Genomic DNA, 16528 nt, shown 5'->3' with positions numbered 1-16528 from the left:
GAATACAGAGGTGAGAAAATAGAAATGCTATGAAGGGAGAGTTTGAAGAATGCTTGAGAGACTTTGGAGTACAGATACTGAGATATGACGTGTGAGGTTCTGTAGTTGTGACTCACTGCTACCCTTGGGTGTAGTATCCAGACAGCAAAGAGAAATCAATGGAACCACTCTTGGTAACCTCAGCCTCAGACGGACAGTATTTTGGACAGATGAATAGTTGGTGGTAAAGTTACTGCCACATGCATTCTGAGGAAACTCTCAGTGGCACGTTTTTATGGAGGAGGAGCTCCATATAAAGCACAGTTTGATCTCCTTAAAAGTGGCATTGATGTTCTTGTGGGGACTCCTGGACAGATCAAAGACCACATTCAGAACAGCAAGTTGGACCTTTCCAATGTAAAGCACTATGTTTTGAATGAAGTTGATGGCATGTTAGACATGGGCTTTGCTGAACAAGTAGAAGAAATCTTAGGATTTGCTTATATGAAAGGTTCTGAGAACAACCCTGAGACAACCCTCGGTTTTCTTGCAACATTCTTGCAAGCTAGGCAGGAATGAGGAAATGGAAATGGAGGTAGTAAATGGAGGTATTTACTGCTGATTAGGTGAGAAAGCTGAGAGATCATCTTCTGTTGGAAGACAGCTGTTCAGGGCAGTGAGGGTAGTCCAAGTCCCAAGATGTGTTCTTCGTTGTTCTTGTCAGTCTCACTTCACCTGAAATGGTTGCAGAGCTATCTCCTGTTTCATTTGGCTGTATTGGTGTGAGTAAAATGGTGTCAGCACGGGAACTCAGCTTTGCATCATTTTCTCCTAGAACAGTGCACTTTCCTGCACAGTAATGCTTGTAAAACTCACGCTCCTTTAGACCAGCAGGGCATTTCTTCAGCCTGAGCAATTGCTGTGTGATGACTGGAGGCCGTGGCAGGCAATACCATGCTCTCTGTATCTGAATGTGATTTGTGATTTATTTTGTGTTTTCTGTTTTTTTTGTTGTTTTTTTGTTTTTTGTTTTGTTTTTTTCTGTTCATTGTGAAGACTACTGACTCCATACAAGAAAGAGAAGTTAGCTTAGCCTATCTGTAGCTAAACAGCACTGTCATAGGGTCATGTGTGGTTTTTTTTCCCCATGCTAAAACATGATGTCCTATCTTTCAGTTGAGACACAAAGTTTGCAAGGTGTGGTAAAGTCTTCTATTAGATCAACGCTCTACAGTTAAAAAAACAAAAGAGAGACTCTTCTGGTCTCTCTAGTCTTGTGCATTTTGTTCTCGATTTATTAGACCTCAGCATCTTCAAATTTCAGGTTTAGATTCTGAACCTTCCAGGGCTTCCCTATCTCATAAATAACTAATATTCTGGCTCCTGCCCAACTGTAATAATTTATAACTGTAAAGCCATAAATATTTAAATTGTGGATCAATGAAGGTTTCTGTAGCATTAGTAAATATCCAGTTAAGTTTTAGAAGTGTGAAATGTAGAAGCATTGTAGTTTTATTGACAGTTTTCTGAGTGTTGTTTTGTTTTTCTTCCTTTGTCTTTACTTTTCCAAAATGGAAATTAACTAACTAAACTAATGATATTCATCTTTGTGTTTTCGTCTAAACCTCCTAATAAGATGTGAGCTTTTAAATATTGATAAGCTTCCTTACTGTTTTTTATTCGGTAAAAGTACTTTCCAGAAAAAATGCTAGCCTTGAGAACACAGATCTCTCATTGGAGATGAACTGTATAGAGTTAATCTAACTTGACTTTATGTGGTACCTTTTGTCAGTGTTATTGAACAGGTGCATAAGAACATCAAAGAAGCCTTTGAATCTGCCCATATGAGCTAGGGCTGCCTGTAGGTGCATTGGGACGATGACCTTTTCAACAAGAGAGCTGATGATAGTCTATGACTGTCTTCAATGACTGTGTGTAAGCCCTTGGGTTAACAGAATGCATATAGAACTTGCCACTTCTTTAACGATGGATGTGAAAGTGGGAAATACTGTACTTTTTAATCTGAAGTCAGTTATTGCTGTTGAATGAAACTTATTTAGTAACACAGCCCTGTAGATGTATTTAGAATGGACAAAGAAGACAATAAAAATGTATTTCAATTTTTTTTCTTTCTTTTGTTATGTGTGACTAATACAGAATTCTTTGTAAGACTTGCTTCTGACAGTCCTCTGAGGGTTTCATAGCTGTGAAACAGTGGATATAAAAATGTCTCTTGACATAAGGGTTACCTGCTTCTATTGACAAGGTAGAGAGTACTTGAATAACTTTTTTGGCACTTAACTTGAAGGTAGATACCAAACAACAGGTTTGGTATCACAGTTGCTAAACATGATGATTTTGAAAGAATGTTGTGATTTTTCTTGATACCGCTGAGATTCTGCTGAAGGTCAGGTTTATAGACTCTTGTGTTTTGTGGAGACTTTTATCATAGATTATTGTAAAAGAAACCTGGAATATTTTCATTTACCTAGAAAATATATCTGATTTTATGGTTGAAGTAAATCAGTGAGGAATACAAAGAATATACATATTTTAGTTCAGATAGGTTTTAGGTTACTACTATATAACTCTGAACTGTGGTGTTTTTTTTTTTTAGACAAGCTGTACCTATTGTCACTTCTGAGAATCTTTTGATAAGTTGTATGTTAGATAAAAACACTAAGCAAGAAATTACAGTTGTCTGCAGGGGTAAGAAACCTGGATAACTGGTGATAGACATTTTTTATTAGTGATGTAGTGGATAGAGTAAAGGGTATTTATTAAGTTTGGAGAGGACAAACTGGGTAGCGTATGAGTATGTTCAAGAACAGTTTGGGAATTCAAAATCCTTCTGGCATCCTGAGTAAGATATACAGTGAATACACACAGAATATACAGCACTATGTGGGTAAATTAGAAGCAAAAAGGGTACATCTCAGTACATCATACTGGAAAGCTGATAACTCAGAACTACAAAGCATGCAGCATTATCCTACTCCATGCAGAACTTGTTAGGTCTTACGCTTGAATACTGCATATTGATTTGAGTGTTGTGTGTTGGCTTGGCATAGTCTATGGAAGAATACTTTCCAGAATGAGACTGTGGAAAAGAGAAGACTGAAAGGAGATTATAATGGTCTTATTTAAGACTATAGGATATTTGTTTTGAGTAGGAAATAGCGCTGTTTTTAGGGTGTAAGGCAAGTCATAATGGCTTCAGCTTAGACACTGCTGAGATGTTTTCTGTCCCTGTGGATAGTGAAGCAGAGTAACTGAGGGTATGGTGGAATTGCTATCCCATTTTAAGAACAGTGAGACAAGCAGCTGGCTTTGAGTGATGTGGATAATACATATAATGGACCTGTCTTGTAAAAGGACATGATATCTTGATTTACTTAGAGCCCTCTTTGCTACATGTTGTTACATTGCCAATAACCAAATGGTCATTAAAAGTCAGAAGTCTTGACTTTTGCCTTGTCACTGGAATATAACACTTTTGAATAAACATAGACATATTTTAATAAAATAAGTGCTTAAATCCTATGAAGCAGAATTCTTCCAGAAGTAGGTCTATTTTTGCCTCTTCCTCTAAGTATTATTTCTTTGATATTGAAAGACAGTACAGATTGAGACCACAGTTATTATAAAAGCTTGGTTTCTCAGGCTTTTTACAATTTTGATGTCAACTTGATATCTGTTGATGGGAGACTTCATTAGTTGAGCTATTTTTATTACTTTCTAAATTCAGCATAAGATTTATTTAATTTTAATTATTATGGTATGTGAAATGTAGTAGGAAGTTGTCTAAATCTCCCTACCTACTTCAGGAGTTTTCCAGAAGAGAAAATTTGATAAAAGAAAAGATGCACAAATTGTCTGTCCGCATACAGGTATTGGTGAGCACCTTCCATCATCCTCACCTACCTCTCCCTTCATCAGGAAAAGAAAACAAACAATAAAACAAAGCACATCCCTTATTCTTTTCCTTATGCAATCTGACCAAAATGGAAAATTTTTTGGCATTGTAAGATGGGTGATTATTTTGAGCCAAAGCATATGAGCAAGACATACCAGGCAGGATTCTAAGGAAAAGGATTTCTTATACCATCTGGTATTACTTCCTTAGTCATGGCCTATCTCAAATGCTTCTGAAGAAAGTGGGTGTTAAATAACTAAAATGCCCAGAATAGATTGGCCAGTTACACACTGATAGGAAAAATATTTCTTGACCCTTTCCAGCAGCGAGCTAAAGCATGAGATGTGTTCCATGTGCATTGGGTTGATCAGACTGAAGCAGAAGTAACAGACTGGTAGATGCACATTTTAGAATTCTTCTGTGATTGTCTTAATAAATATCCAGACACACCATTGGAAACAGAGCAAAACATTTCTTGCTTTGTTTCTCGCTGATGCCAAGAAACAGGATTGTACTAGAGTGCTTCTGCATTGTTCTTGATAGAACCTATGTGATTCCTCAGTGTTGCCGGTGAAACAATGAGGATCCTGAATGTCTCTGAGTAACAGCTCTGCTTTCCAGCTGGTAGATACTTCTGCAGTGCTTCAGATTTGAATATTGAATCTGATCTTAAAGTTGTTTGTTCTTGGCCTGCTCACCCAAGAGACTTTCACAGACCTAAGTTTTGATTGTAATGGGAAAGGAAGGCCAGCACTTGGACATGCAGAATAGAATCTGCAGCTTTGGTGTGATAACAAGCTCCTGCTGTTTATTTCACAGTGGATCCTGAGATGATAATTTTTCTGACTGATATGAGAGAATGCAAAGTGACACCACAGAATGTGACACTTTCATATACATAGGTCTCTCCAAAAGTAATGCCTCCTATTTGTTTCCATGGAAACTGCAATAGATAGAAGGATTATTTAATGGTGCAAGTTCTCAGCTATGAAACACTCTCAACACAGTGACAGCCATTAGTTATGCACTTTTGCCAGTGACTAACAAGAGCCTGCGTGCTGCACTGGTAAAAATATGCACCAGCAGAGTGCATACCACCAACTACTACTGCCATACCAACAACATCCACTTCTGATGTTGTGGACAGGCATAAAAGCATAGGAGGCATTACTTTCATGGCTGCCTGTGTGTTTGTGTGTGTGTATGAATATACATCTGCATGCTGTATGTGTGTGCATATATACCACATATATACCTGTGTATGCATACACATTGCTAATGCTTGGATGTTTTCTTATTCTCACAAATTGTGTGGTACAACATTAAGCTGAGAAGAAATTGTAACTGAGAACTGCTACTCAGGAACAAATCAGTAACTGTCATGCAGTGGCTGGATTATACAGTCAGTGAATGTATGCAGCTGATTTTCATGGATGAATGCTGTCTAATAAGTGCAACTTGAAATGGGCGCATTCCACTTAAAGATCACTTTAATAGGGCTGATTAGTCTGACAGGACCTCTGTGTGGATTCACATTGATGTTGTCGGAGCATGGACCATTGAGAGGATGAACATCAGCTCATTCTTGATAACTGGCAAATAAATTTCAGCTTTTCTTTTTATGCATAAGAAAATAGTAATTTGACATGGGAAATGTTGACAGAAGCATTTCTGCAGGGGATAAATTGCAATTCACTTTATGCTGTTATTACAGTTTTTATTTTCTTTAGTCCTGTATTCACTGGATTATGATGATGGTTGTTTTTTTTTTAAACAATGTACATATCCTGGTCATGATTTCAGAGTAGTATTCTAATTTGGAGTGGAAAACTGGAAGTTATATGTTTACCTGAATGTTACTGAGCAGACTATACTGAATGTCTCAACCTGGTGCGCTAAGCATTTCAGGCGGTACAAATGAAGATGAGATTATATTTGACAACTATCACAGAAATATATTATTTGTTGTTGGTCTTGGAAGTTATCTACAAAATCCTAAGCACATCTGGGAAGTACTTGCAAACTGTGCAGGCAAAACCAAATGACACACAGACTTGCTTATTATTTTAGCTATTCAATTGCTGTTGAATGTAAAGGACTAATGAAAACCGGAGGCACCTGCACTATTAGTGGTATTACTGTGTATTACCATCACTTAAGGAAAAAAAAGATGTGCATCATCAGCAGCTAGGGAAGTAGCTTGAGAGTGTAGAATATTAATCTGAACTGTGATGTGGAAGAAGAGTCTTTCAGGATTGTGTTTCGGTCAAATAAAACATTCCACTGTACTTTCCTCTTTCTTGTTTGCTTTTAACCAGATACTGAAGATGATTTACTGAACTAGCAAGACCTGTATTTCACTTTCTGAATTTTGATTTCATCTGTAGAATAATCTGATAGGACACCAGGCCTTGAATTTGCTAAAGAATGTAATTCCTAAATTCCCTGTGTACTGCTCTTGCCCTTTTGTTTGAGATTTAGCTTTCCAGATGAGAAATGATAGTTGTGTGAATGTAGGCAAAAATGTCAGTACTTTCAGGTCTACCTGGATAGAAAGCATGAATGGGTCAGGGGATACTTGACATAATTAACAATACATTTTTAAGTATGTTCCTCAGGAAACTAAGGTCCCGCTTACCTAACTAGTCTTTCTCATGAAATAATGTTTTGTGCCATCTTCTGCTGCCTGAAGCATTACTTCTCCTTTTGAAGCTGGTGAGGGGGCCTGGAGCATAAATCTTAGAAGGAGTGGCTGAGGAAACTGGGATTGTTTAGCCTAGGAGGCTCAGGGGAGACCTTATTGCTCTCTACAGCTGCCTGAAAGGAGGTTGTGGTGAGGTAGGGGTCAGCCTCTTCTCCCACATAACAGTAACAGGATGAGAGGAAATGGCCTTAAGTTGTGGCAGGGTGGTTCAGATTGGATGTTAGGGGGAATTTCTTCTCAGAAGTAGTGATGGTGCATTGGCACAGGCAGCCTAGGCAGCTGGTGGAGTCACTGTCCCCAGAGGTGTTTCAGGAGAGGGTAGAAGTAATTCTTAGGGATGTGGATTAGTGGACAATTTTGGTGGTAGGTTGGCAGTTGGTCTGGATTATCTTAAGAGTTCTGTTCCTAATGAAATGATTCTGTGATTGTGTGATACTGCAATACCTGGTAGTGCTATAAGAATGTGATGTAAAAACTGAAATAGTTCTTGATTTTTCTCTTGAATTTTTTTTTTTCTCCTCTTATGTAACAAAACCTTTTGTTGTATCTGGTATCCAGACTTGGTGTTTCTGGTCTTCATCATGTTGCTAGTAAAGGTGTCATCCTGGTGACGCAAAGCCCCTTTCCTAACAGGAGAAAGTGGCATTTTTTTCTGATAGCTGTGGTGGTAAAGCAGAACACTAAAGTGGACTTTCAAGCATTTAAGCTTGTGAGTGTTGCAGGTTTCAAATTATAATCTCATAAGTGAGAAATTAGACTTCTTAAAATTACCACGGGGACTGCGGTATTTATGAGTATTTAATCTTCATAGTAAGTAATGCTGTGTTACACTGAAAGAACTTGCTTTACTGATAAAATAATCCTTGGGATATCTATCTTGGATGATGCCAACAATGCAATGAATTTTGGTGGCAGCCTGTTTTGGTGCATTATTTGTTACTAAAGGTGTCTAGTGGTCATGGAAAAAAAACAAAACAAAACAAAACAAAAAGAAAAGACAGAGGAACTCAGTGGACAGAAGCCTCTGAATTATGAGAAACCATTGCTATAAGGGCTTCTCAGCGTGCATCTTGCAACCAGTCGTGGATATCTGTTCACTGAATTTCATTCTCCTCATTTGAATGGTCCACAAATATGTGACGTGGTTCCCTCTTACTTGCACAGAAGCTGGAAGAATGTAACTGTAGGCAGAATTTGTTCTCCCTTTATGTACTCATTGCTGTTTTTAGTAAATCATAATTATCCAGACTTCTCTCTGTGCAAGGCAAAATGCATAGAAGAATTTTCAAAGTCAAACTATAGTTCAGTCTTAGCTTGGAGTAACTTTACCATTAATATAATGTGAAATGCTTGCATGAATTAGCTCACAAAGGGGTTTGATTTATTGTGCTCTCAAAATAGCTCTGACATGCAGTTGCTTATGTTTAATGCGCTCAGTTGCTGCTTCAACTCACTCTTGTGTGGACTGGTTTGCTGGCAGTCTTGTCCTCCTACAGGTAAAATGCATCTATTGCCTAATTGTAATGTTTCATTCTTTAGCAGTGTTTTGCGACCACTGTTCTTTTTGCTTGTTTTCTTCATTTTGCTGCATTCGGGGTAGATTTTTAAGAATATGCACTGAAAGTCAGAGTCGAGCACCTAACAGATTGAGGAGCCTTTGAATCTGTGAATTGAATCAGCACTATCTGTGATCTTGAGATAATCCCTCAAATTTTTCTTTGGGAGGTAGGGGAATTTAGAACTTCTCTAGAAAGATCATTTGTAGGATGCTTGGCCTAGGGATGCTTGAGAGGGTCTGAGTTTGGTATATCAGAATCCAAATGTTTTAGAAATTCAGATGTTCAGTTTTTATTTCAGTGTACTGTGAAAGAAGGCTCAGGGTAATGCTTAAAGTGCTTCCTAATGGAAATAAGAAGAGAAGGAAAGAGTTCAATGATTTTTCTCTTGTGCACTTGAAAGAGTAATCCAGTTCACCAGTTTCCATAGTTAGGAGACATCTGTCAGTTTCTGGAAACCATGATTCTTCTATTCTTACGAGTTAGCTGATTTTATTCTAATTAATGAGGCAGAGACCCCCAAAGCAGCAGCTTTTCTTGGTCCTGCCATGCGGATAGTCTGCAAAGTACATCTGTGCACAGAGCAGGGACAGGGAGCTCAAAGGTAGAAGAAAGAAGGCCCTGGGAATATCTTAATATTCTCATATATAATAAAGCAGTGTGGGTCATGTAAAAGGTTCTGGCCCTTAAATTACTGAAAATGCTTGCACAGTGCCATGCTTTTCTTGGTGTTCTGTGGAGTCCTTGTGGAACAATTCACAGTATTTATGATAGGATAGCCTAAGACTAAGAGAGAGAAAATGTGTAAGAAAGAAAAAGATTCAAGTCAGCAGGCCATACAATAGCACTGTCTTTAGTACAATGTTGTATACTGCTCTACATTCAACTTGGCATACATTAAAAAAAAAAAAAAAAAAAAAAGGGAAAAAGGACGTGAAATTGATGTTCTTTCTGCAGTTTCCTGGGCAGCTCTCACTCTTAATAAAAATGGTAGGTTATTTGTCTTTGAAATCCAAGTACAGCTATTAGAAGAGAATTTCAACTTTTCCCTTTGTCTTAGCCCCCACCGTGGCAGTCAGCTATTTCTTCCTTCAGAGCCTCAGTCACAGTTTCCCACATTAAAGGAAAAAAGCACATTTTTCATTCTGGGGGAATGAAAGGCAGGAACTGCCTGTCTGTTTACCGAGGAAGGGGATAATGTGACTTAAACAAGATGGCTAAATCCTATTCGGTAGGATCAGAGGGGGTGGATAGTGTTTGACATTTGCGGGGAGAAACTGTCTGTACCATGCAGGGTGTTTTTGCGCTGCCTCTTGGCGCAGCGAGGGGGGACTATTCGGCGGAAGGACCGAAGTTGCGGTGCTCCCCCGCCCCCGGCTGGTCCTTTAGTCCGCTCCTTCCTAGTGGCTCATTTTGGCTCTCTCATCGCCGGGATGCTGCCGGGGAACGCGTGGTGTGGTTACAATAGGGTCTGGTAGCGCATCGTAGCAATGAAAGCCCAGCGGGAGAGACTACAGATTCCAGGGCTGACCTTGGAGTAAGTATTGTCTGTCTTTAACATTTTAATGGTTTCTGCATGATAGCTGGCTTTGGTGCACACAGGAGCTGTTTAGCGCGCGTTGTGTGCTGGCAGTCTCGCAGCACTGCAGCTCTGGGTTGAAGGAACATGTTTTAAATGCATTGCAGTTGGTTGAAGCAGATGTGGGAGCTGGGGCACTGCAGTGCATTGGGAAAGAAAGCATTTCTGCGTATTTAAAGTTACTGAATCTCCTGCGTGGAGCATCCTGTCAGCTCGCAGAGGGCATCTTTCTGTAGGCCATGGTGTCTGCCTTTCTCTCCTGCTCTCTGTTACTGTTTGTTTATCCCGGTGCTGCCTTTTAGAGAGGCCTCTATCTCTGCTGCATAACAGAGAGCACTGCAAGAGATTAAAGCATTACAGAAATACCGTTTGTGAGGATCTGCCGGGAGCAGCCCGGATTTTACATACGTAACTACATTAACGAATGGTATTTACATACTGGAGATTCCTCTGCAGTAAGCATGTTTGCCTAATTTAGCAGCGTGTTTACTTGGTGCTTGCTTAAAACTGATTAACTGATTTGCGTGTTTTCAGCTGTTTATGCAGTAGGCACATGAAAATATGTAAATTTTAGTGTATAGAGATAGTAACGGTAGTCTTTTATTCATGAATGCCAGCACGTATCTGCCCAAGGTTTGTCAGTCGAAACTAAGCATTAATTTCTATACATGCATACCTACATCCTGTGTTTAATACACGTCAGGCATGTATGTGTGCATGTAGCAGACACCATGAGAACCTGCTAATTTTATCTAGGTAAATAGACATGGTTATGTCAGATGCTTTAGTGTTCCTTGGGACTTCCCCATTTGTGCTGGAGAAAAAAACCTGAATGCTGCAAATGCCTGCAGTAAAGTTACTTATCCCTGAAAGGTATTATCTCTGACATCTGCCATGTTTTAAAGAAAAGACAGTAGGTGAGTGTGCAGTCTAGCAAATAATTTATTCTGATAATCACATGAAGGTGACAGAGCACTTTATTCCAGGAACAAGTGTAGATGTTACACTGGGTTCCCCAGAACTGGGCTTGTGAAATGCCAGGGAGGAATTCTGCTGTTCAATCTGGCGTCTTCTCCTCAGAGCAGTGTGCGTTAGCTGTGAGCACACTGAGTTCTAAATAACTGCCCAAAAAAAATCACAGTTGCTAATTTCTCATGAGTTTTGAAGGAGGGGTCTTACCAGGGAGCTCATTAAAATGGTTGCCGTGAATAATTGATAATGGTGCTCCATTGGTCATGTGGAAAGTTAAAGATTTTTAAATCAGTCCTCGTTGAATTATGTAATCATTTTGTGCAAATAGTGTCACTAACTGCAAAAGATGAAAAGAGATTCATGTTACTGATTCTTTACCTGTGTGTGTATGTGCTTTTGTAGTGCAAGGTAGTCATTGTACTGTTTCCTGTTTTCATGGTGCCCTGACAAAACCATGCTTGCTTTGTGTCATTCCTACAGTATTTAAATACTAGTAAAAATAATTATATTTTAGTTTCAGCATTGCTCAGTTGTTTGGTGTTTTTTTGTTTGCTCGTTCTGTTTTGTTAAAGCATTATCCAGATACAAACTACTTGTGTGTTCAACTATTTTTTGTACTTTTACAGTAACATTTCCATAGGTCATCACGCTCATACTTTATGAACTTAATTTCTTTGTAGAGAAATGAGAAATACCATGCTTTGGTTGCTGTCACTTAGTGGTTACCATAAAGTTGTTTCCTGATTTGTCAAAGTTGAGTCAGCACAGCTTTAAGTTGTATCTCCCCAATTTTTACTTTCAAGCATCTTCAAAGGCAAATACTGGGGGAGGGGGAGGGAAAGGAAGGAAGAAGCAGCAACAAAAAGCAAAGAAAAAACTCCACAAGCATTTCTTTGAAACAGTCTTTTGCATTTGGATTCTCTTAAATTTTCTTTCAATTGGGTTTAAATATTGGGGCTGGAGCTACGTTTTATCCCTATGAAATTTGTACAGTCTGTCTGCTTTCTATTCATTACTTGCAGAAAGCTTCTTTCAAAGAATATTAAGGATCCAGAATGAAACATTCCAAATTTAGTAAATGTAGGAATTAACGCTGCCTGTCATCCTTGTGCATATGCACTATGATAATTTGTTTTAACAGGTTTCTGCCTGCGATTTCTAGGTCTTAAAAAAAGCAAATCTAAAAAGCAAGCTCTGTAGAACTTCACTGACGCTACTCTGTCAACACTTGGTGGGAATTTATAGATGCACAGTGTCTGATATTTAATGTTCCGAGAGTCTGCTCCATGACCGAGACTCCTGTGTTTCAGACTTGAAAATGAAGAGTAGCGATGGAGTAACTACTAGCGGTGCAGGATTTCCACCTGCTGTGTGTATGCCAGCCACTAGAGGGAGGGGGACATGTTTTGTCTCTGGATGTCCCCAAGGTTTGTTCACATCAAGGAGAAATTAGTGGCTTCATTTCGTTCTGATCTGCATTAACACATTCTTCTCATTCAGTGACAGCCCCATAATTCCCTTCCTTTCCACTGCTTTGGCTTTGGTTGGTTCCTTGCCCCTGATCTTTACTGCATAGCAGTCCCCATCCTCTCTTTCTGCTTCTGACCTGTGCCTTTTGGGCAGCAGAACCACTTCTTTCCTTCTTCTTCTTGGATTTCCTTCAGATGGGTGTCTGCTCTCTTTCTGTTCCTGATCGTTGCTGCCCACATCACGCTTCTTTGCCCTTGCTGAGCACCTCCAGAACAGCACTCAGCACAGCAGATTTCCAGCCCATTGCTAGTGTGGGCAACACACTGTTCTACCTCTACTTAGGAAGCAGTAGCACTGTTTCTGCTGGTTTGTTTGTTATTTTTTTTAATCAGATCTCCACCTTGCCAGGTTTTAGTGAGAATGTTACAAAACATGGCTTTGTTGTGCAACTGAAAACAAGGGATGGAGCTGGTTGCAGCTTTCTGGTTGTCTGTAGCTCCCCGGGGGCAGGTCAGGACACCAGTGCTGTCTGGCTGCAGGGGTCTGTTATGCAGCATAGGTCTTTGTGAAGGTCATCTGGAAAAAGCTACACATCAGCATCTACTTTTGCTTAGCTTGAACCAGTGGTGCCACATGTAGTTTAGGAAAAATAATTTCAGCTAATCACAATAGGAAAAGTGTAATTGAACATTAAAAATGAAATAATTATTTAAAAAAAAAAAAAAAAGCTGTATTGCGGGTGTTGCAGGGACACGTGCTTGTGACTGCATCATAAAAGTGCATCTGTGAAACCTTTCTGTTTTATTGAGAGACGTCGCAATGGATCTGCACTTGAAGCAACTTCTTGAAGGTACCTTCGGAGCCAAGAGCTCAAGGACACATTTGGAAACATTAGTTGCTTGTATCCATGTGTGATTACATAGGTAGAAGGCTCGATGGAGGACATTTCATACTGATATCAATGGAAATTGCATATAAGTCACTTCTAATTTTCAGTAGGTCCCTGAGTTTTAGGCTTTCAAATTGGATTATTTTTTTTCCTAAGAATTCTTATTCCTGATGAAAGCTTATAATCATTCTTAGTATCCAGCACATCTTATTTGCATATCAAGAGAAACCTTGAGAATTCCTAATATCAAAAACAAAATCCCCCCACCATCCTGTCTTAGTTATATATTCTGCTTTGAAGTTTGAAACAATCCCACTTTGAGCTTCACAACTTTTGGGTACACAAACAAGAATTGGCGAGAGCCTCACATAGTCAAGCTTACGCACCAGCAACAGATTCCATGTTTGTTTTTATTTAAATCAGTTTCATCTTAAGTCAAAAACTGTGTGGCTGCTGTCACTCACTTCATTCAGAAGGACAGTAATGTTTCAATTCTAACTGGAACTCCTTTTGTAACTCCTGCACTAAAACATGCAACTCTTGCTAAACCTTCTGTTCACCAGAGATGACATTATTTTAACTTTCAGTCTCACCCCAAGGAGCCTGAGCCCAACCCCAACAAGCCCTTGCAGTCCATGCAGCCCTCTGTTCGCTTTTCATTTTTGGAGGTAAGCAAGTAAACTTCCATTGTTGATGTTTTCTTCTGCATCCAAAACCTGACAATCAAAATGTATTTCAGGGGGAAAATTGCAGAAAATCAAAGATGTCTGTACAATCAGAAAAATGTTGTACTTAACAAGCACTTACTCTGAAGTTGCTATTATTATTATTATTATTTTAATGGAAAAAATAGACGTATTTTGAAGCCTAGTAAAGAGTTTTGAGTTGCAAATTCATAACTGTGAGTTAGTCTGACTTTCCATCAGGAATGTGTTTGCTGTTGAAGTTTTGTAGCTTTGCTTCCTGTGGTGATACTGCAAACTGTGTTCTGTCGTGTCAAAAGTTTAAGGTGAATTCGGAAGTGGAGGTGATCAGTGAAGCACACTGTTGTATTATACATACCTGAGAGACTGCAGTATGATCTGTGATGCCAGGTGACAGAGTTGGGTATCCAAGATGTATGTCATTTTAGAAGAAAATAATCCTTTCCAGTATGTCTGTAGTGCTGTCCCTTCTACAGGACTGGGATCATTTTAAGCCTGATTTCTAGTACAGTAATGATTTAGATATGCCCTAAGCAGCTGCATGCAATATATTTCTCTATTTTTTGTTTGTTCTACTTCTCAGTTCACACAAAAGAAACAGTTTGTTGGTTTTTTTTTTTTTGTTTTTTTTTTTTTTTACTTCTCGGTATTTACTTTATCATCATCAGAGAATGATTAATAAAAAAAATACTATGTACCTCGTACTATTGTGGTAAAATAATCACAAGAGATGGTAATTCAAGGGTGTTTCTAATACAGAAAAGCTTTCTTTTCTTCTTCCCTATTTTCATCCTAATATGCAAAATAAACTTGCAAGCCGGGTCTCTAATACTCAAGAGCATAAGTTAGTAAGGTTATGCCCTATAGGGAATGTAGTTTTTAAAATAAGTTTTTGGTGCTTTCTGGATTAAAAAAAAAGAACAACAACAAAATGCCCAGTATTTGTAATAATAACAAGTTTCGTTTGATACTGTGAGGATAAAAGACTATCACCTCACTGAACTATACAATAAGATAGATTTGTACCTAAACAGTACAACCTCTTCAGTGTTCCATGGCAGAGACAGTGCTTGCGTGGGTCATTCTCCTTCAGAATGCTTTAAAAAGGAGCTTACTCTTGAAGTTTGTGTACTGTGGCTTAATTTGACAGTGAAAAATGAAGCAATAATTTCGCAGTTTGTGTCTCTGAAGAGATACTGTGGTCTTTTTTTTTTTTTTAAATATATATATGTGTGTATATATATGTATATATATACACATACGCACAGTATTCTGTAAAGGAAAAGATGGAATGAAAATCTTCCTTTTTTGCATTTTTCAATATGATTTATCTGTACATTTTCTTCTCAGTGGAAATACTTTGTGGTGTTTGATGAATTATCAGCAAAATCAATGTGTTCTGTGGAGTTTGTCTTGATGTCAGGGAAAAACTGGTAAAACCCAACATTTTTGTATCAGTCTTCACTTTCTGTTCAGCCGGATTATTATTTATTATCTTTTGTTTTTTCGGGGGGGGGGGTGTTTGGAGGAGGGGCGATGGCACTCATGGAAGTGGTCTTTTTAGAATGGCAATGTTATGGATGCAAATAGCTGCTTTAAAGGTTTTTAATTTGGACCACGTTAATTCAAGTTCTGCTTACAGCAGTTGTCACATACAGTAGCTGTGTAGAGGGTCCCCACTGGCTGCAGCTCCGTCCCGGGGCTGCTCGTGCAGGGGTATCCGTGGGCTGCGTGTCCTACAAGCCTCAGCCACCGCTGCACCGTGGGCTCCTCCGTGGCTGCAGGGAGATCTGCTCCGTGTGGTGCCCGTGGGCTGCAGGGGGACGGCCTGCTCCTCCGTGGGCCTCTCCTGAGCTGCAGGGAGCTGCTGCTCTTTGCCCAGAGCACCTCTTGCACTGATAGTGATGCCTGCAGGGCTATTTCACATTTTCTCACTTTTCTCTCCCAGCTTCCTTTCACACAGTGCTTTCCCCTTTCCTAACTATGCTCTCCCAGAGGCACAGCCAGCATCACTCATGGCTCAGCTCAAGGTGAAGCATGATTTTGTAGAAGAGCTAGTGATGTAATTCAGACTTCTTGTCACAGAGTAGTTTATTCTATGAATTTAAAAGAATGGTGCATGCCATACAATGTGTGATAGCTGCCATATCTAAGGAAGCTCAAGCAAACATTTTTCTTTAAAATTTATTTCCACCTTTGGTTTCAAGGAACAGTACAAAGTAGATTGACCTTGAGGTTATGTTGAAAGATGCAGTTGTTGATTTATTACTCTAAAACAGCAAGGTCATGAGAAGGTCTGATGTGTATGAGGTAAGGAATCACTTGGCTCCAATTCTTACCCAATTTATTCATTTTTGTCTAAAACAAGAAATACCTGCTGTCTCATTTCTTAGAATAATCTCATTAGAATTCATGAACACCTAACACAGAGCACGAGTTCTTCAAGGTGTAATAAATAAGCAGTTGGCTCTTGCCTCCAAAGGTAGACTCTCTGCTCCCAAGCCCTTGTTATAGCCTCACTGTTCTTTTAACTCTGTGAGCATTTATTTAAAATTGCAAAACACACATACTTCAGATATTTCCAATATGCTCTCATTAAACCATGCCATGTTTCAAAGGGAGAGCTGTTTTAGCTGGAACTTAGGGTTTGTGAGGATTCTTGGAGAATTTTCAGCCTTTACTGTTTTGTCACACTGGATGGATGCAACGAGGTAATTCCAGATGGTGATTTTTGGCTGGCACTAACACAAGTGAAGTTT

At 39.2% G+C, this 16528-nt stretch overlaps 1 protein-coding gene across 10 annotated transcripts in view; it reads left to right on the top strand.

The window, feature by feature from the left end:
* MAST4 (microtubule associated serine/threonine kinase family member 4) overlaps nucleotides 1-16528 on the top strand; it is a 253946-nt gene that overhangs the window by 130137 nt on the left and 107281 nt on the right. Inside the window, exons 1-2 of one of the 10 annotated variants that reach the window (XM_032441192.1) lie at nucleotides 9474-9692; nucleotides 13653-13733. The exons of 7 other annotated variants lie outside the window; for them this stretch is intronic. In XM_032441192.1, coding sequence (XP_032297083.1) covers nucleotides 9646-9692; nucleotides 13653-13733 — 128 coding nt within the window. In that variant the 5' untranslated portion in view covers nucleotides 9474-9645. Of the gene's footprint in view, nucleotides 1-9473; nucleotides 9693-13652; nucleotides 13734-16528 lie in introns of those variants that run through there. 2 more of the 10 variants (XM_032441193.1, XM_015848591.2) reach the window with 2 other exon arrangements.

The sequence above is a fragment of the Coturnix japonica genome, chromosome Z (genome assembly GCF_001577835.2).
Source record: "Coturnix japonica isolate 7356 chromosome Z, Coturnix japonica 2.1, whole genome shotgun sequence".
In the NCBI taxonomy this organism is placed as follows: domain Eukaryota; kingdom Metazoa; phylum Chordata; class Aves; order Galliformes; family Phasianidae; genus Coturnix; species Coturnix japonica.
This window is presented reverse-complemented; position numbering and strand designations above follow the sequence as displayed.